Source organism: Bombus pascuorum, chromosome 6 (genome assembly GCF_905332965.1).
Source record: "Bombus pascuorum chromosome 6, iyBomPasc1.1, whole genome shotgun sequence".
Taxonomy (NCBI): domain Eukaryota; kingdom Metazoa; phylum Arthropoda; class Insecta; order Hymenoptera; family Apidae; genus Bombus; species Bombus pascuorum.
This window is the reverse complement of record NC_083493.1, coordinates 15,049,492-15,069,038: the sequence shown is the minus strand read 5'-3', so window position 1 is coordinate 15,069,038 and position 19,547 is coordinate 15,049,492. Positions and strand designations below refer to the sequence as shown.

General features: G+C 38.3%; 5 protein-coding genes across 14 annotated transcripts in view; 2 read left to right on the top strand and 3 right to left on the bottom strand.

Annotated features, from left to right (window-relative positions):
- The window catches only part of LOC132908069 (CREB-regulated transcription coactivator 1-like), a 60,280-nt gene extending 57,122 nt beyond the window's left edge, over nucleotides 1–3,158 (bottom strand). For 6 of the 7 annotated variants that reach the window (XM_060961686.1, XM_060961688.1, XM_060961687.1 and 3 more), the window contains exon 1: nucleotides 2,834–3,158. In XM_060961686.1, the coding sequence (XP_060817669.1) occupies nucleotides 2,834–2,947 (114 nt within the window). In that variant the 5' untranslated portion in view covers nucleotides 2,948–3,158. Of the gene's footprint in view, nucleotides 1–2,819 lie in introns of all 7 variants that reach the window. The other variant, XM_060961691.1, reaches the window with a different exon arrangement.
- A 135-nt stretch (nucleotides 3,159–3,293) lies between these two features.
- On the top strand, nucleotides 3,294–6,880 carry LOC132908068 (mucosa-associated lymphoid tissue lymphoma translocation protein 1-like). 2 transcript variants are annotated; one of them, XM_060961683.1, is made up of 11 exons: nucleotides 3,294–4,062; nucleotides 4,144–4,307; nucleotides 4,384–4,570; nucleotides 4,649–4,913; nucleotides 4,983–5,075; nucleotides 5,147–5,372; nucleotides 5,438–5,621; nucleotides 5,703–5,917; nucleotides 6,056–6,154; nucleotides 6,239–6,507; nucleotides 6,602–6,880. In XM_060961683.1, the coding sequence occupies exons 1-11, from the start codon at nucleotides 3,926–3,928 to the stop codon at nucleotides 6,704–6,706; spliced, it is 1,944 nt and encodes a 647-aa protein (XP_060817666.1). In that variant the 5' UTR covers nucleotides 3,294–3,925; the 3' UTR covers nucleotides 6,707–6,880. The 2 variants fall into 2 exon arrangements, with proteins under 2 accessions (XP_060817666.1, XP_060817667.1); XM_060961684.1 differs by having other exon boundaries at nucleotides 6,589–6,880.
- A 28-nt stretch (nucleotides 6,881–6,908) lies between these two features.
- LOC132908087 (uncharacterized) overlaps nucleotides 6,909–19,547 on the bottom strand; it is a 148,828-nt gene continuing 136,189 nt past the window's right edge. The window contains exons 2-4 of one of the 2 annotated variants that reach the window (XM_060961723.1): nucleotides 7,581–7,901; nucleotides 7,197–7,389; nucleotides 6,909–7,129 (exon numbers count right to left, since the gene is read on the bottom strand). In XM_060961723.1, coding sequence (XP_060817706.1) covers nucleotides 6,963–7,129; nucleotides 7,197–7,389; nucleotides 7,581–7,895 — 675 coding nt within the window. In that variant the 5' untranslated portion in view covers nucleotides 7,896–7,901 and the 3' untranslated portion in view covers nucleotides 6,909–6,962. Of the gene's footprint in view, nucleotides 7,130–7,196; nucleotides 7,390–7,580; nucleotides 8,170–19,547 lie in introns of those variants that run through there. The other variant, XM_060961722.1, reaches the window with a different exon arrangement.
- Nucleotides 8,515–9,776, top strand: LOC132908084 (large ribosomal subunit protein uL24m). The gene is made up of 5 exons (XM_060961717.1): nucleotides 8,515–8,682; nucleotides 8,769–8,957; nucleotides 9,014–9,216; nucleotides 9,293–9,479; nucleotides 9,552–9,776. The coding sequence occupies exons 1-5, from the start codon at nucleotides 8,587–8,589 to the stop codon at nucleotides 9,636–9,638; spliced, it is 762 nt and encodes a 253-aa protein (XP_060817700.1). The 5' UTR covers nucleotides 8,515–8,586; the 3' UTR covers nucleotides 9,639–9,776.
- LOC132908056 (serine-rich adhesin for platelets) overlaps nucleotides 9,941–19,547 on the bottom strand; it is a 60,448-nt gene continuing 50,841 nt past the window's right edge. For both annotated transcript variants that reach the window (XM_060961626.1, XM_060961627.1), the window contains 5 exons: nucleotides 16,027–16,662; nucleotides 14,273–15,228; nucleotides 11,437–13,906; nucleotides 10,965–11,120; nucleotides 9,941–10,893 (listed from right to left, as the gene is read on the bottom strand). In XM_060961626.1, coding sequence (XP_060817609.1) covers nucleotides 10,724–10,893; nucleotides 10,965–11,120; nucleotides 11,437–13,906; nucleotides 14,273–15,228; nucleotides 16,027–16,662 — 4,388 coding nt within the window. In that variant the 3' untranslated portion in view covers nucleotides 9,941–10,723. The remainder of the gene's footprint in view (nucleotides 10,894–10,964; nucleotides 11,121–11,436; nucleotides 13,907–14,272; nucleotides 15,229–16,026; nucleotides 16,663–19,547) is intronic.

Here is a 19,547-nt window from a genome sequence, read left to right as displayed (position 1 = left end):
CTCGGATCAAAGATCGTGTACGAGACGCAAAAATCTACGATCGCGTCGTACGCGGGTTAAGCACAAGCGAAGAAAATGAAAAATGGTATAGAGACGCGATACTCTGCACGGTTTTAACTGGTCAGATCTGAATTATCGACGCTGATTAATAGAATAAATGCTGATTCGTGAATATAGATGCGATTACGTACGATGTAATAGTAAATATTTTTCACATGGTAAGATTTTCCATTCACATTATTTCGTGGAAATAAAAATTTTCTCGATAAATCAAACGTTACGAACTATCACGACAGATAATTCGTGACTTTTCTACGTTGCTAACGAAATCAGTCACGATCTGAAAAATGAAAACGTTCGAAAACATCCATCAGACGGGGAAACATATAGTGGCTGAGACGAATATTCGAACACTTGTGGAAACCTTCTATGAATATATTATACGCGTTATCGGAAACATTTTGAAATTTCATTAAAACCGCAGTGAAACTCGACCGTCGTTCTTAATATTGGTCAAGTTTGAAATAAAAATCTGAAAATCTATAATACATAGATATTTAGTGCAAGTAATACGTTTTGTAGGGATCACGAAAGTATTTAAGCGGTCAATTCGTTATATTAATAAGTCTGAATATTCGGTAGAATCATCGTCAACGTTTATTACGTGTTTAAGATAGTTACTCATGCTATATACTAATCTCTTCTAAATATATGTTTACAGTATATGTCCTGTTAACTTGAAATTTTACCAACGTACGAACAAAAAGTTTCGTATCATGCACGTAATATATCCATAGAAATTTTCTATGGTAAGTGTTGGAATATTTTTAGGTGAGCCATTGAAAGTATCACGAAACTCTGAATTGCCCTGACATTCCAACGTTCGCCAGATAATACTACGATGCCGGAACGGAGCGTGAAAGAAAAATAAAGAGAAATGCGTAGTGCGAGAAGAATTCGACGGACACCTGAAAACGTGTACGAGCGTGCGCGCGCGCGCGCCTGCTCCAACGACCCATAGATTAAGTCAGCGTACCGTAAATAACGCAGCGATATCGACTGATCGAATGGTGAACTTTAACGTATAACGCAGCTTCCGCATTTAGTACAATGCCAGCGTTATGTAATAGCTGTACGGTTATCGGTACCCGTCTAGTGAAAAACGCGCCAATTTCGCGCGATTCCCGCGGAACCAAATGTTTCCACGTGAAACCACGACAGAAGGCGCTGCGCTCGCTCTGTCGAAAAAACGCGATCGGTGTGTCGTGAATCGAGCCACTTTTTTACCTTTCTCAGTTGAAAGTTGAAAATCGTCTGGCGAGATCCTACGAGCGACTCGTAACATTCACGTGGGAACGCTCGAAAACCAAACGGTTTACGTGTTAACCTCGTTACGCTTATCGTGTTCAACAGTTAACAGTTAATAATTAATTTTGACGAAAGATGGGATTTATAAGATCGAAAAGATCGTACGACCATGAAATTGTAATCTTATCTGTTTGATTTTTCGTAAACACTGATGATTCGATTCTGATAATGGGCTGGACGCAATTCCGTTAATGACACTGTGTCATTGTACAAGGTATCGTCCTTTTATCGTTTGAAAGCGAGAACGTTAGGGAAAGCAATTTCGCGCAGGAGCGAGACGATAGATTGTTTCGGAGCCCGGAACCGGAAATGTCATACTTAACGGGGACGATTTTCATTGGTGTTTTCAGCGTGCGAAAAATTAGGTCGTTGACCGATCGTTCAACATATTCGAAAAATTGATCTTGCCTTCGCGACTAGAGTAGGCTAAATATGTTCATCGATAATTCGCTTGTGCGATGCATCTATACAGTGATACCGTAGATTCAAGCAAAACACGGTTTGTTTCCCTGTCTTGCGAGAGAGCAAAAACATACTTTGCATAGACTCGATCTTGAATCAAACTGAAACACGTGATTCTACGAAACACGATTTTAACAATTTCGAAGTCGCGACGGTACCTGAGAACAACGAATACGATTGACTTAATACGTTCGTTTCACGAGAATGGTTTGAAAGTCGATAGACTTTGAAGGAAAATTGAGCGTATCTGAACGAACGATAAACTATTAGTAAAACGAAGAACAGTTCATTTGGTCACTATCGATCGTGGATAAAAGTATGTCGCGTAAATAGAAACACAAACACGATGATCGTTTACCGTGGACGGTTCTAACTAGTTTTCAACGAAGAAGAAACGAAGAAACACAGTGACTTTTCCTAATCGCGGACGTTCAATTAGAATGCATACGGGTGATCGATTCGAAAAAGAAACGAAGATTTTCTTGAAAATACGATGATCTGTTCGAACAAGTCAGCAGGATGGATACGATTGTCGATCGCACACGTATGCATTTATTAAGAACTTACAGGACGGATGGTGGCAAACAAGCGCACAGTACGTTTCGTATAGTATACCGGAGTATATACTCGTCGTTCTACATATACGCGTATTCATACACTCTTACACGCGACCAACGAAGAGACACATACATTTTCCGTCCGACACACTACGATAACGAATAGGAAAGAGAAACAGAGGGCCAGCGGACGAGTGCGTGTAGCTGTGCGCGTTAACACAAGTACTGATAGTAAGCTAGTCACAGACTCATACACACGTCTCGATTGTATAGCAAAACGAGCACATAGAGGCATACATACACGCGCACACACACAGAGTCGACACACGGCGCAACGAGGAGAGAGAATGCCCGTTGTTTACGTTCTAACATCTGAACCGAGGAAGGTATACGGAAAATATGAAGATATATCCCTCCATGGCAAGGACCTACTGGGATTTCCTTACTCTGCTTGTGACATCCGAAACTTCTCGCATGATCGCCTCGAACGCCGCTCTTTCCTGCGCTTCCTTCTGTTTGTGTAGCGCGATCTTGTCACTGAACTTTCGTGGATTCGCCATGATGGCTCGGCACTAGATCTCCCGACACTCGCGAGTATCGTGCACCTACTATCGTGTACCCTCTACCCCCTCACACGTTTTCCTTTTTCACCGATCGCACCAATAAGGGCTCCCTAAATTTCACCACATTAGAACCCGTAACCTACTGCCTTCTGGATGGCACTGCCGATCACTGATACGCAAGATTATGCGGCGCAGCGCGCCACGCGCATCGCGCAGGAGCCGCTTTTTGCGGGCTCATTGGTCGCACCGATCCCCCACCATTCCATCGTATCCGCAATAAAAAACTGACGACTATTTTCCGGGTGTTCCAAAAAGCTCGCTCTTTCGTTTGGTCTTGCAATGTACTACGCTGTAGATAAAACAGATTAACATCCATGTTTTATTACCACATGCTCATAAACGTAAATCAGTGAAAGACTGTTTACTTTTTATTTGTTTCGAAATATATTACATTAGCTCCTGCGATTCCTCCCTTTGCGTATTAGCAAATATACGTATTGTTTATATTTATTTGTACTTGTTATGTTATTTTAAACGAATAAATATTTATAGACCGAACGATATAATGTTATTTTATGTATATGAAAAATTTCTCTCTATAATTAGTTATACCTTATATATCTCCTTTACACGAAATTTAGCTAATGTAATTTCTTTTTTACATGTATAATTGATATACAATTTTTGTACTGTTTTTCGCTTCTGCTGTATCGATCGAGAACAGGATATCGTCGATTGTATATTTGCGAAGATCATTATGGATTAGAATTATGTTACATTTTCCTTGTATATATAAAAATTGTTGCATGAGTAAAAAGAGGACTGTAAACTGAAATGATATTAAAATGTTAACTTAATTATGGTTATTATCACAGTTTATGCCTTAAAATGTAAAAATGTCATTATATATGTGATACAGTGTTTTATTTTCATAGTTTTCTCACAGTAAATGTATGAAATAGAAATTTTATAAAAATGACTCGTTTTGATAAAGACACGTATATTGAATGTTTACCAGTAACTGTATACAATGAGATAGTTAATGCATTGAATAAAGACGCAGCTTGGATAACATTAGCAAATCATGTAGCTGAAGAGCTTCGATATCCATGGTAAGAAAACAGTAGTATTTAAAAAGTACAAGATATTATAATTTAAAATATACCATTCTATTGCATACGTTTTATGTATAGTACTCTATGGATACAATCTTTAAACGAGATCAAACATCCAACCGATTCTCCTGGACAAAAGCTACTTTCTGAATTAAGTATTAAAATGTGTACTATTGAGATTTTACATACTTTATTACGCGACTGCAAGCTTTATAGCATTCTTTCAATTATATCCGATCCAGGTATGATAATATTTATTGTGACCTATTTATTCGAAAAATTATAAACTTACTATTTCCTGAATACCAATGCTCGTAGAACCTTTGAGCATTATTATGCATCCAACAGAGGAATTTCAAACTAGCATTTTGAAAATATCATTTGGACATCGTCTTCATCTATGCTGTAAAGCTATTGGGATGCCATTACCAAATTACATATGGTACCATAATAATAATGAATTGCAACACTGTACTTCTGATGTGCTTGATTTTGTTATAGTTAGGTACATTTTTAGGAAAAATGTTTATATACTTTTATTCGTTATTATGTCATTGTAACGTTTATTTTATTTATTCCAAAGTGCTTCTCAAGCAGGAGAATATAGATGTAAGGTGCATCAAATTAAAAATGATGGAACTCTCATATCAGCTTTGACTTCAAAAGCTATAACTGTACAAATTTTTTCTACACCTGTTGTGATAGAAGAACAACCACAGCCACTTTTAGAAGTTAAAGAAGGTGAAAATTTTACAATTCATTGTAAAGCCAATAGTTATTCCAAACCACGTTATCAATGGTTCCATGACAATACTAAACTAGAAGGAGAAACATCTAACATTTTGCATGTAATGCAAACTATTGTTATTTCTCTAATAATATTTAATAATGTCTGCTTTATTAAAGAATGATTTTAGGTAAAACAATTTAGTTTGAAGAATGAAGGAAAATACTATTGTTATATTTATAACGATATCAGTGAAATTTATACGCAAAGAACTCGTGTAATGGTAAAGATGGATAATGATTTCATTAACATTTTATCATTATATCTTAATTTATTAATTACATTTTTATACAGATGGATCTTCCAAAATTTAAAGCAGTTGCAAAAATAGCTTTGGTCATTGCAAATGAGGAGTACGAGAACCATGAATGTCTTTTGACATCTAAAAATGATGCTGCATGCATCGGTAATCTTCTTAAAGAAATAGGATTTGAAGTAATTTGTCTCCTCAATTTGACAATTACTCAAATGAAAAATGCAATAAAAATATTTAGCAAAGCCTTAGTTGAAGGAGTGTATGGTAAGATATAAAAAGTATAAATTAGAAAATACATTATTACTGAAATTATTCTTCTGTTTATATAGGCTTATTTTATTTTGCTGGACATGGTTTTAAAATGCAAGAAAATTATATGCTTGCAACAGATGCTCCAGAAACATATTTAAGGAAAGATGCAATATGTGAAAGTGAACTATTGTCTGCATTCCTTGAGAATGATCCTGAACTATTAATTGTTATTTTAGATATGTGTCAAACTTTACCTTCAAAGTAACTTTTTGACCTTTCTTTTTTTCATTCTCTCCATTTCCATTCTTTATCTTTATACTTAACTCATACGTTTATTTTTAGAGAATTTAATCCTGAGATATACCATGAGGTACCAACAGTGAATGAATATAAAAGCAAGAAGAATCTTAGAAATTTAATTCAAGCATATTCTACATCTAGTCATCGACCGAGTTATGAGAAATTAAATTGTAAATATGGTTTATATATGGAACATCTCAGCGAATATATTAATAAAGATATAACTGTCACAAAATTATTTGAAGAAGTAGGAAAATGTAAGTTGTTAATACAACATATATAATGCGTGTATACACACATAAACTTATCTTATATTTCATTATACTTCTACATTATACTACACTATTACTTATCTTATATTTGCAATGTATATATGTTACAACAAATATTTGCAGCAATTGATAGCTGTTTTAAAGGGAAAGAACGAAATCAAATTCCAATGTTTGCTGTCTCTGTTACAAAACCATTTCGTCTTACTGATGCTACATATAAAAGTAACTTTAGTTGTACTCATTATGTATTCACAAATAGAAATGTTTTCTTAATTATTGTTTTAATACATATTTTAAATATTATAGACAAACGTCCAGATATCATTAATTATTTAAGTGAACTTATATCGTATTCAACACAGACAATAAATGTACTGTTTAAACGAGCAAGGATGTGCAGTAGAGTTAAAATTTCGCTATTTATGGAGCCATATTTAAATATAGTAAGAATCAAAGTACTTGATTTACCAAATGTAGAAATTAATTTTTTCAATTCTATTCCTGCAAAGCGAAATAATTTATTTCAAGATCAACACGAGAAAGAGTGTTGGATTCATAATCCCCAAATCAACGAGGTATCTACTTTCTACTTAATATGAAAATACTTTTATATGAAACAATTTAATAATTACTTGATTACAGTAACCTTTATATAGATTTTTGTTACAGGGACCACTGGTGATTTCTGTGTCAAAAGATGGTATCCCCATTGATGCTACAATATTGCATATAAAAGATTACATACCCTCTCTACTGAAACTTGTAAATATTTGAGAAAAGAAACACAGAGAGAAATACAATACAAATAATTAAATATAATATAGGGAATATATTTTTTAAAATCTTTATATATTTTGTTTAAAATAATTTACATATTTATAGAACTATTAAACAAAATTCTCTTCTCTCAATATACATGCACGCTGTGACTTTCAAAAGGAATAAAAATAACTGTTATAAAATGTGTAACTATTAATTTATATTGAGATAAAAATTTTATTCAATTATTTAATTATATAACGGTAAAAATCTACTGCACTGTTGTATGATTTACTAGCCTTACAATCCATTCACTTCCCACTCCATTTTTATACATCCTTTCAAATATATAATGAAAATACACATATGAATTCATATCCAGAACACTTTTCGCACAAACTCCCAGCACTCCTATTTGAACGACTGCATCATTGCTACCTATAACATAATTGTATCAAGTGCAAAAAATAAAAGCAAAAATATGATTATAATAGCATAAGTTTACCTATCTTCCTTTTTAATTTTATGAAATGAGGAAAAAACGAACAAGATTTCTTATCAAAAATTAGTAGTTCCCGTTGTCTTGGAGTTAGGCGATCAACTCTGTGCCTTAGTATTTTTATAGCTTTTTCTTTTACCATACCATTTAATGCTTCATAGTCTTGCATACTTAAAGCTGTAGATATTGCTGTCATCGCCTAGAAAACGTTCCTTATTACAGATTTATTAAATATGTAATTTTATATTCGACATTACATATAAGTACTATCGAAATATATATCCATATTATTAAAGAGGAATTAGTTCATTGCACTGTTTAATTGGTTCAATGTTGTATTTTTTTTTTACAGTACTAGCTTTTTTATATGACATGTCAATAAATATATACCTGAAGAACTCCTCTCATAAAATCCATTGATTTAAACTTTGGGTCAATAGACATATTAAAAATAAAATAAAACTGCACTATTTCAAAAATATTCCATTCCTTAGGATATCCAAACATTAACGGTGGCAAACTGTTTTGATTTTCAGAGTGTAGTAATCTATGTACGTTAAGACTTGGATTTATTATATTTGAGTATTTCGGTTCTCCCCGATGGTAAATCGTTTTCATTTTTAATTGAGTTGTATTATTCGTGTGAAACATTACGGATTGTCGCATCTGTGTAAAAGGTACACATTTTTTCAAGCGGAATAGCATTTTGTTCTCTACTATGCTTATATATAAAGTATAACCTATTATTCTGTACAACCTATGTAATACTAGCAACGTATTCAGTTATGTGATATTATCCTCTATTTAGCGAGTATCGTTATAATATTACATCGCTTTGTAAATTTTTGTCTTTATATTACATATTATGTACAATTTATAACTTATGATTCATTTATGTAAGTTAATGCTTTTTCTTTTAAATATGGCGCTAGAAGAATCTAAATAAATGCTAACACCAAATGAAGTTACGTTTACAACTTCAGAATATGTTCAATAGGAATGTATTTAGGCCAAATTTTGAATATAGAAAATTCTCTATCTATTCCCCAGGAAAAAGAAAATATAAATGTTTATTCTAACATATAATGGTACAAAATGTACGAAAGATATTGATTTAGTTGAATTTAAATTTTGAGATTCCATGAATACTACCCATGAAACGCAATAGTTAAGACAGATCATCTTTAAGTATGCGCTTACGTGACTCATCTGGCCATCTAGTGTGCGTATTTATTACAAATCGATTAAACTTTTGGCCCGTTAGGTTTAGCTCTATTTATAGCAGATTTTCGAAGGTTATTCACATTGTAAGTTAGATTATGTTTAAGATAGTAGAAAGCTAAGATTTTACAGTGTCAATCTTTTTTAATTTCTACTTAATATATAATTGAAAGTAATGAGGCTCACAACTATTCTATTTCGAAAGTTAGGTGAATGGTCGAAAAAATATGCGAATTTACCAGACCGCTACATAGACCGTGTCTCAGAACGCGTACGTGAATTTGTTTTGTATTAATATTTACCGTATCTTATATTTATATGGTATTTAGATTAGAAAATAATATTTTATATGTATAGGTATTGTGGAAACCTCCACCTGGCAAACCACAATTTCTTAAACGTAAAATAGTAGCAAATAAGAAGTTGTACTATTCTATCCATCGACCATGGACAACATATTTTCAGTATGAGAATTGGGTTGTGAAACGTAGAGATTACCCACCAGTTGAACCCATAAAAGATTGGAGTTTCTTTCGTGGTGATCGTGTATGTATCTATATGTGTTATATGAAAGGCATTGATATTAAAATTTTATTTTTTAGGTGGAACTCTTAGCTGGTCCTGATAAGGGAAAACAAGGAATAGTACAAGATATTATACAGGAGAGAAATTGGGTTATTGTCCATGGATTAAATACAAAAGTAATAATACAGGGGAAAAAAAAAGGTTTTCCTGGAGTTTGTTTGCGTATGGAACAACCACTATTAGTTACGACGCAAGTGCAATTAGTAGATCCTTCAGATTTGTAAGTGTAATAGAATATCGAGAAGTATGTATATATAGCTTGTTGTTTATAGCTTTAAATATATAATTTATTTTAGGAAAGGGACTGCAATAGAATGGAGATATACAGAGGATGGCGAATATGTAAGAGTGTCTCTTAGAACTGGCAGAATTATTCCCATACCTGTATCAAGTCAAGAAACGGTAGATTACAAAACTCCGGATGTGTATGTCGAAGAACCTAAAGATACTACTGAAGATGACGTAAAGGAATTAACATTCGAAGTATGTTCAACCTGCGATCTAATAAAATTATGTCAGTAGGGGAGTGTATTATTGATTTTCATTGATTTATAGGCAGAATTGAAGACATTTGAAATGGATATTATGGATAAAATGGGAATTGTAGAGGATCGTGTACCAAAGAAATATTATTGGTATTAATTTTTCTAGATATATGTAAAGTATCATTTTTTTTTTTATTGTATATATAAAAGTGAGCTTTAAGACGTTTTTAAATTTTTATTTCGTTACTGTAAACTTGATTGAAAGTAAAGCTATAATACAATACAGTTTGAAAAATACCTTTATAGTCCTGATCATGTTGTGAAAACAAAATTAGATTACGATATCTTGTTTCGTGAAACATGTTGACAATGTTTCTAAAATCAAAGAATTAAATATTTTTTTCTAAATATTCTAAGGTAAAATGTTTTTTGTAGAATTATTGTTTATTAAAGAATTCGTTAAGGACAAGCCGCTTTTATTAATGCTTATTACTTTCATATTAACACACATACATATCACAGCATGATTTTTAACAAACGCGACCTAGAAACGAATGTCAGTCTACATTTAAATACTTTAGTAATGCATTATATTAACATTTCTTTTTTTTATATTATATATGCCATATTTCTAGAACAATTGCATTTGAAATTTTTGCACGCTATTCTTATTTACAAATTATTTTTCTTCATTTATTTCATAACATTGTATTAAACAAAATCATAAAATGAATGCATATTTATATGCACGTTATTCCTTGGATTAAGCTTATAATGCAGACTAATAGTAAATGATTGGGAAAAGCATTCCTTTCTTTACAATAATGAAATGTATGCAAACAAACGTCACACATCGTACTCGATGGTACAACATTAAAAAAAGAAATCTCCTAGTGGACTGAGATTTTTCAAATAATTACTTAACAACGTTATCTCGATATACATACATATAAGCACAATATGTGAATCCTAATTGTAAGTAGATTCCAACGAAATGTTTGTTATTTTTTGAGAATACGAAAAGACAAACTAAGTACGCGATACATTGTGATTTCGAACATGAGAATGTATCAGGAGATCGTCGAAACGGTACATATATCGTATTCTTCGAATTCAACACAAAAATTGCCTGCTACGAAATCATTACGTTTCTCACATTCGAAATTTGTTGCTTCGTAATAACGTTACATTTATGCAGTCATGATGATTCGTTCGGAACGATTACTTTTATTTGACTATCATTCACGACGATTTGGTGGCAGGGTGCCTGACTAGGAGGTTTACTTCGCCGTCGTGTAGTTTCTTCATGAGGGACCACGCTTCGATTCTTGACATACGTGTCACATCGTATCCATTCACTTCTAGTAACTGGTCTCCTGCTTTCAAGGCACCTGTTTTTTCGGCAGCACCTCCTATATCGTAATATATTTATTAGATTTCAAAGTTATAAATATAAGAGACAAATCTATAATAGAAAACATACCGGTAAATATTTTCTTGATCAGCAACGGTCTATCTCCAAGGGGGCTGTCTCTACCTCCTTCGAGACTGAATCCCAAACCAGTTCCATCCTTGTAAACCGCTACAACTGACGGCGGACCCCACGCGGTGTCCTCTGAGGTGTCGTTTGTCTCGAATCCTATGAAAAAAAAATTAAACGTATCTCCTTAGATTGCTAGACTGCGGATATTTATGCGAATTTATATTTTTATAAATATTTCCATCAACTGAAACAGTAAGATTTATACAGAAATTTGTTTCTTATATTAAATATTACATCGTAGGTACGTCGAATACAGAGGAACTTTTTACAGAAAAGCAATTTTAAAATCCAGTTCTTTTTTACGGCGATGTACTTTGTGCGGTGAACTATATTCTTTAAAACTATATTCTCTAATTATATATTAAAATCCGCAATATATTAATTACCTACAGCGCAATTCCATCAAAATTACCTTCGATAATAGTTTCGACACTCGCGGTCCGTGATTTTAATTTGCACCCTTCCTCTGACCTCGCCCGAGAAACAACTAAAACAACTTCCGATCTGGGTTGCTTGAGCACCGCTATGCTTTCTCTGTGCGTGAGACCCTGCGTGCCTCTGCCATTTATACTTAGAATCCTATCTCCCCTCTGCACACGGCCATCCTTGTCAGCGATAGAATGAGCCAGCACTCGATGAATCGTGATTTCTTTAATTTCACAATCCGCCCCTCCGGCTAGGGTGATTCCAACGCTACCAGTTGGATTCTCCTTATGAAGTAAGACAACGATCACGTCGTGAGCACCCCGAACTTCTTCGAGACTCGCCTCTTCCACTAACTGCGCTAATTCCTGTTGCGAAATCAAGCTGGTGCTACTGGCCAACGAACTGATACTTCCAAACTGTTCGCCGCAGCATCTGTCTGTGTCGACATCGGTTCCAACCGGAGAGACGTTTCCGTCCACGCTGCTGTCCAAACTTGGAAATCGGTTATGAGTAGCTACAGTAGTTTGTTGCGGGCTCGTGGGACTGTTCACTTCCAGAGCCTTCTTCATGTCCGTGACACTGATGCTTCTTCGACCAAGATTTCTCGTCGTTGGTATTTTCGACAGCAAGGATTTCGACTTTTCCGTTTCCGCCATTTCGTCTCCGCTGTTGTCAGCTACTCTCGACTTTCCCAACGTTCCCATCTTCGAGAATGGCTTATCCTCGTTCCAGTACTCGCTTAACATCGACGAGCTTCTTCTGATGTATCGATTGTCCTTAGGTTCCCACAGCGATCTGTTCTGGACGCTGGAGAGAGTACTGCTCCTTTCGGTTCTCGTTTCGCCACTTTGAGCACGAAGTTTCGTGTCTGCTTTCGCGCTCAGAATATCTTCCAGGCTCATCTGACTCTTCGATCGACCAAAACTTCCTTCGTCCACGTGTATCGCCGATCTAGATCTACTCTTCGTCGTCAGGATCGTCAGAAGATCGTTCTGATCTTCGGCAGGTTTCTTCGGAGGTATGCTAGGAGGAGATCGCTGTTTCGATACTTGCAGCAGTCCAGATTCGTTTTCGTTCCCTTGTTTTCGTCTATTGGTCGACGATAGATCGACCGAGCTGAATTGTTGCTCCTCGATTATGGCAGACTTATTGTTCTTCAAACCGTTATCTACGGCGCTAATATCGACGTCAGGAGATTTCTTTTCTGTTTTATTAGCCGTTTTTTCTTCGGGCGATTTAACCAAAGCTTTCGCCTCTGTACGAACCCACATTTTCAAATCATTCGAAGGTTCTATCATCTCGAACTTCGACTGCCTCACGGTCGAGGACGTTACGTTCCTCTTCGAAGGCAGCTTCGACTCTTCGCTATCCTTCTCGAAAGAATCATCCTCTCCAAACGAGTCTGTTACCTCTATATAAGCGATCTTCACATCCTGTGTACCTGAAACCGTATCCTTGACACGATTCTTCTGATAGCTGTTTTCACCGTTCTCGGTGATCGTCGATCGACATTCATCGTCAGAAAACTTCCTCTGAATCAACGGAGATCCATTGAGATCCCTGCCGCTCCTACACCTAGCACTAGCCAGAATATTCTTGCGATTGATAGCTTCTACGCTCTGCGGTTTGAGTACTCTTCTGGACAGAGACTCGGCGCTCGCCTGAGATCCAGAAGTGAGAGTCGAAGAAGTGCTACAATTGGTGTCAGTACTGTTGGATCGTTTCAATTGCCTCTGAGGTATCTGAGAGTTCCTGGAGTTCGAATCTGTCGTTGGCGATCTAAGACCGGAGCTGCTACTGCTCGACGAAGATCTCTCGGAGATGAAGGCTCTGTCGCTTATGATATTGGATCTTGCAGGGTATTCTGCACTTGTTTCTCTCGCGTAAGTTCTAGTCGGACTGTCCATGACGAGAGATCGTCGTGGATAGTTGGCTTCCGTAGAAACGTAGGATCTCTCTGACGAAACGGTGGATCGTTCCGAGGGAACCGGTGACATTGGTGGACTGAAGCCTCGAGAAATGCTGCTCTGCGAGCTACTAACTGCCGAATCATTGTCCGAGTCGTCGTAATCCATCCTGGTCTTTCTCTGCGTCGTTTTGGGCCTGTTGCGTAATCCCTCTGGTGAACTGGCTGTTGACGCGAATTCGAAGCTGTAATCGCTTCGCGTCGGACTGCAGATGCTCTCTAAGCTTTTCGGAGGTTCGGAGAGCGGCGGTGTAGAGGTGGTTGTAGTTGTCGAGGGGCTTTTCGTAGCGCTGTTTATCGAGGAATTGCTGGAAGAAGAGCCGTATACTGCGAGGCTCTTCCTTTTGAAGGCTGGCGAGTACTTGGAGTGTATCTGAGGAGCTGGCATCTTGAAGGAAGTGGTCGCCTTCAAGGGCACGCTGGCCGTGCTCGCGTTGCTCGCCAAGGAACTCTGAGAACCCCACTTGTCCTGGATGTTCACTTTCGGTAGCTGTAAAGGACGGAAAAGGTTCTGATTCGTTCTGAATATAATATCGCTTGGTATTTGCCACGGAACTAGATCTATCTTCGGTAAATAGGGTAAATTCGAGGAGAGATGTTGCGTATTTTGAAAAATTACATATTGTGTGTTTATAATGGAGAATTTTTCCAAGAACGAATATCGTTAGTAGAGCGACTCGTACCACCGTTTTTATCGAAATAAGTTTCAGTTTTGTTACATGTCGGTGTTAACAAGCGAAAACCTAAAGGTCTATTTTTCGAGGAAAGACGCCAGGTTTGGCGAAGCGATGACGCAATTTCAGGATTTTGATTTCTTTCGACGATAGCTTCTAAGGTTCGGTAAAAATAGACTTACCTGATGCAACAGTATCGAATCTCGCGACTTGATCTCAGGTAAATCAACGATAGGCGCGTCGATCGATATCGTTTCTTTTTCAGGAATGACCAGTCCTCTCAGTTTCGATATGGACTTCTTCCTCTGCTCGATCAGCTGATTCCAACTAGTTCTCCTAATATCCTCACTGGGCCTCTTGAACGTAGATGCTAACGAATTCGTTCTAGTAATTTGCGACGACGCGGGAAGTTCACTCGGCGTGGAAGTTCTATCTTGACCGTACGGACTCGACGCACAGAAACTGGTGGCACGAGACAACGCAGTTGACGTCACAGGTTTTATCGCGACACTCGGAGCAGTTTGACTCGAAGTCGTCAACGAATAATTCTTCGCCGGTGATTTAGGCACCGAAGACGTTTCAAACGAGCTGATCAATGGCATCGTCGCCGAGGTGACAGGCTTTTGCGGAACGATCGGAAACGCCTTGGAAGTATAAATAGTCGGCGATGTCACTGGAGTCGAACTCTGCGTTATACTCGACGATCGTCTGTACTTCTTCCCAGGATCTTGACCAACGTTTCTTCCCGAATCTGTCAAGTCGAAAGAACTCTGCGTTCTGTCCGCGAAGAAGGACGTTCTCTCCTTCTGACCAGAGCTTTTCTCGTCGCTGCACACGTCTTCCGTGGACTTGTACTTGGACAATCTTCTGACGTTGTTCGTTGCAGCAGCGACCACTATCGAATTAGGAAACAGAGGACCATCCAGGCTACTTTGCGACGAAAACATAGCGATCTTGTCCCTGACCGATCGTTCAGACTTGTCGTCCTGCCTTCGAAGGTCGCCGTTCAATGAGAATTTTCGTGGTGTCGACTCTAAGATCGCAACGTTTCTCGCGTACGGCGAGCAAATAGTTTCTGACTTAGGTGGGCAGATCGACTCTATCTTAGGCGGACAGATTGTCTCTAACTTGGGCGGACCTGAAAGAGCAAAGAAATGCCGAATACTTAGCAATGCGATAAGATAGTAACAATGGAATACTAAGAATTCATGTAGATAATCTGTGATTAGGGATTATGTGAACGTTCACAGTCGAGTATCTATAGCAAGTGAAGAATACGTACGGAGATTTGACATGCATCGTGTCATACGGAAATTTGGCTTTCGTTAGACCAACTCTCTTTAAATGTACTGCTTACATCGTCTACTTAGCCCTCGATAGAATTAAATAAGCAGACTCCTAGCGTACAATTCTTAATACAGTGGAATTCACTTTATAGAAACTTTATTTACTTGAATTAAATCTTCGTTAGTATCCGGTCAAACGAACTACTTGAACCAGCGGAATCTATTTATTCGAACGCGAACTATGATACGAATGAAAAATCTATAAATCTCCGTTGCACGAACTCCAATTATATCGATTATTTGTCTCCTCGCAAGTTCATATTTGTCGATTCCGATGGCAGTCGATAGTTAAAATATTCTAAAAGTTAATAATTTTGTAGATTCAGTCTGCCATAAAATAGGCGATACGTCGATGAAATTTTGCAAACAAGCAACGATATATTACGACGATCGATATTTTTCAAATATTCGACAAGGTGCAAAATGCAGAATGTCTTTAATTCGACGATCGATTCGAAAGAAAAGTATTATAACATTATAGAACTTGTTCTTTCCCTGTGGTCTGCGTATTTAATATCTAAAAACCAGCCCCTATATATAATCCAATTCTATATATATATACACTGACAAAACACGGAAGGAAAGTTTACCGGTGAGCGGCAATGGCGGAGGCGTGTCCAAGGTATCCTTCTCGGTATGGTCCTGCGCCTCTTCGATAACTGGCACGTCTTTGTGATAGTAACCCGTGATTTCGATCTTCTTCTCCGACACCAGAATGTTAGCGTCACCTTGATTCCCGTAGCTGGAGTAGTTGGTCACGGACGTAGCCTTTTTAACGAAGTCATCAGCGATGTACGGCTTCGAGTCCTCGAGGACGCGGGCCTCGCGAGCCAGTACGTTGCTCGTATCTTGACAAACGTTCTCGACGCTCATCTTGCCGTTTATCTCGATGCTCGGCAGTTCGATCTTGCTCACCTCCTGGCAGACGTTCTCCACATTGGTCAAACCGGTGATCCTGTTGTCGGCTAAAATAATGCCAGTTGCGGCGACCACGTTGTTCTCGAGCAACTTGAAACCTTCGTTGTTCATGAAGGATTCGCTCTCGTTGCAAACGAGTCGACCGTTCGCGATCATCGTCGACGTCCTCGCCGTCGCCGTGCTCGTCGTCACGAAACGGTACTGCTGGCTGTTGCCACCGAACTCTTGGTACGCTGCTGGAAACTCGTCCCCGTCCGGGGGCAGGCGCTGACCGCCTCCGCAGTTGTCCATCCTACCATTTACCGTCTCTAAAATCACACAAGCCACAGAGTGTTGGTTATCGTCAGCGTTCTTTACACTGCTCGCGAAACGTTTCAAAGTTGCAAGTTTCTCGTCTATGTCGTGTTCGATAAGGTTTACTCTTCGATGGGTATTTCGTTGATTCGCAAAGATTTTTATATTTCGTGGAGGTATTTTATTAGATGAGTGGAAAAGTCTCGTCGGTTTGTTTCTTTTTAAATAAATTATCACCGGAGACAATTCACGCTATCGTGCAACTTGCATTTCTTTAACTAACTCTGCCACTTTCAACGATAGACGTCGTACTGACGTTAACGTCCGTATTCCGAACACTGCAATTTGCGATCGGAAGACTCGCATTGCGTTAATCGCAGCCGCCGACATCGAACGAAGCTACGAATCTCTGGACGCGCGTTCGACTCACGCGCAATCCTTAACGTCGCATTTACTTCTACTACAAATTGCGCAACGTAATTGCCTCATTAAGCCTCATTACGATTTAAACGTTAGGTATTTGCGTGCGCGTGTAATTCGTTATTTTCCTTCGATCAAAGAATTCTCCGACGAAGATAGATTGGCTGGAAAATGGGCCGAAAATAAAGCAAGAGGGGTTGTATTTCCGTTGGTTCTGCGTGAATTCGGAATTCGCGCGTATCAGCTCGCGTTACCGGAGCCCAACCGTTCACGCTCTCGTGCGCTCGACGAGGGGATCGATGCCGCAACGCGCGTCGCTCTTTCGATCCACACGCGTCGTTGCTCCCGCGATCTCGCGAACGTTGATCCGTTCGTGCGTTCCAAATGCACGAGATTCCAGATTGCAGAGGCGGGGAAGGAGAGAAACGTCTAATAAAATCTAGCTACCAGTCGCGATAACGTTGGAAAAGGTTCGGTCTGGGCAAAACCGACCGGTGAATATTTTTTCAAACATCCATTTCCCGTTTATCGGCTCTCTGGAGCGAGCATACTCCGGTAGGAATTTTAATCTACGCAATTGAGATATTCCTGTATAGCCAGGCGTGGGTCTATCTCTATGCGCTCTTATGATTTGCGTTCACCCATCTTTACATTTTTAAGTCGTTCGGCGTTTCTGCTTCGAAGGTCGCTGATACCAGCATCAGGAGAAACGAGCGATCTTATTACCACGTGATCGTGTATTCGTATAACTTTTCTAATACCAAAGTATCGGATAGAGAGGTAATATATAATAAGCTTCGAGGTTCGAAAGCTCGATTTGCGGTTCCAGGTGTAAGCATTGAGACTTCTTCGCACTTGAACTTTGAACCGTTAGAGTTCGAGTCCTCGGAAGGTATATCGTTCTGACGATAGCTTAGAAAAATGTATTTTTAAAATTTCCCTCGAGTTTCAGGCGTGTAGAATGTAACGTCAAAGTGTTTTATTAAAATTCTTCGAAACTACCATAAAAACGACCATAAAATCTTCGAAACTACACGCTAGGTTGACCTTGCCACGGCTCCTAAATTTCCACATGTGGGTTGCACGGACGTTGAATTTTTATATCGAAATTCGGTTTCAGCAGATAGAAAGATGTTTAACGTCGTAACAAAGTCTGCAGTGTGAGTGAGGCAGACGTCGCGTACGTCTACAAGGATTATTTCACTTTTTCTCCGAACTACACAAATTCGCGAACGATCAGAAATATGATTCGATCGAAGAGAATTCAAAGAACAGAGAAGATCGCGTTAAAAAATTGCGGAAATTCAAGATTTTTACCTCGCTGTCTCAAAATATGACGTCACATCACGTTGCATTTCGCGAACTGTCCAGTCCAAATTTGGTGGAACCTCGAAAGCGAAGGACAAAATACTGGAGGACTCGCAAGGGAGGCCAAAAGTGTCCTGGTTATTTTAGCGATTTACGCAATCGCGCGTTACTTTCACGCGCAGCGGCGATCGTTTGCCGGCGGTTTACATAGTTGACCGGTGCTCGACGAGGGAATCGCGTGCAAAGGACGTATCCGGAGCAGATCCGCGGTTTCCTCGCAGCCGACCGGATTGCTCAAATCCAAGGATTTCTACATTCTAACACGCGCACCCACTGATAAACCGCGTACGATCGCGTTATCTGCGCTCGAGCGTTCGACGCACGGGCGTGTCACGCTTGGTCGCTCGGAATCGCGGAGAATATCGTCAGAATAAATATTTCCAAATACCATTTGTACCAAAGGTACCGCCTCCGTGCGCGTTTTCGCGTTTCACTGCAATACTGTGTGAGATTTGTTCACCATGTGGACAGATATACTTTCCTATTATATGTAACTTGCGAACGTAGACTTCGTACGATGTATTAGTTTGAAACTCGCAACAACAATTTGCAGTATGACGTAGCAATGAGTAATACTATATAAACAAAATACAACAGATATGTACACATAACGGTAGCATGATTTTTAGATAATTGTTCCGATGGAACTTGGCTTTAGAAAATTGTTATCCTCTATCGATAGTGGAAATACCAGGAATATGCTGCTATATCGAGCTGTATCAGAAATTTCCAAACAAACAAAAAAATCTTTAAAACACGAATCAGTTGTTATCTCGTCGAAGAAAAATTTATCTCAGCTTTTTATTTTATTCCAACAGAATGTGAAACTTTCTACGTCCATGTAACGATACTTGTTGATATTAACGAGATAATAGTATTTCGTTATTGCGTAACACGGTATATAATCTTCGTGCTGTAAAAATATTATCTGTACGTAAAACTGGAAGGAAGCACGTTAACACAGGAAATTGATATGGCAAAGAATCAAAGATTCAGGATGAAAAGCCTGCGTTTCGCGGTTAAATCGTGCTCGCGTGCCACATTTCCCGCTAACTTCTGATTAACATTCTTGGCTGGTTGCCGTACGATGGTAACGATCGCCGATACACCT

What these genes read in the sequence shown, in the direction of transcription:
- LOC132908068 (XM_060961683.1), top strand. Translation starts at nt 3,926, where the DNA reads ATGACTCGTTTTGATAAAGACACGTATATTGAATGTTTACCAGTAACT. An exon ending in TGTCAAACTTTACCTTCAAA is followed by an intron (nt 5,622 to 5,702) that starts GTAACTTTTTGA and finishes GTTTATTTTTAG; the next exon opens with AGAATTTAATCCTGAGATAT. An exon ending in ATTTGAAGAAGTAGGAAAAT is followed by an intron (nt 5,918 to 6,055) that starts GTAAGTTGTTAA and finishes AAATATTTGCAG; the next exon opens with CAATTGATAGCTGTTTTAAA.
- LOC132908084 (XM_060961717.1), top strand. Translation starts at nt 8,587, where the DNA reads ATGAGGCTCACAACTATTCTATTTCGAAAGTTAGGTGAATGGTCGAAA. An exon ending in TAGACCGTGTCTCAGAACGC is followed by an intron (nt 8,683 to 8,768) that starts GTACGTGAATTT and finishes TTATATGTATAG; the next exon opens with GTATTGTGGAAACCTCCACC. An exon ending in TAAAGGAATTAACATTCGAA is followed by an intron (nt 9,480 to 9,551) that starts GTATGTTCAACC and finishes ATTGATTTATAG; the next exon opens with GCAGAATTGAAGACATTTGA.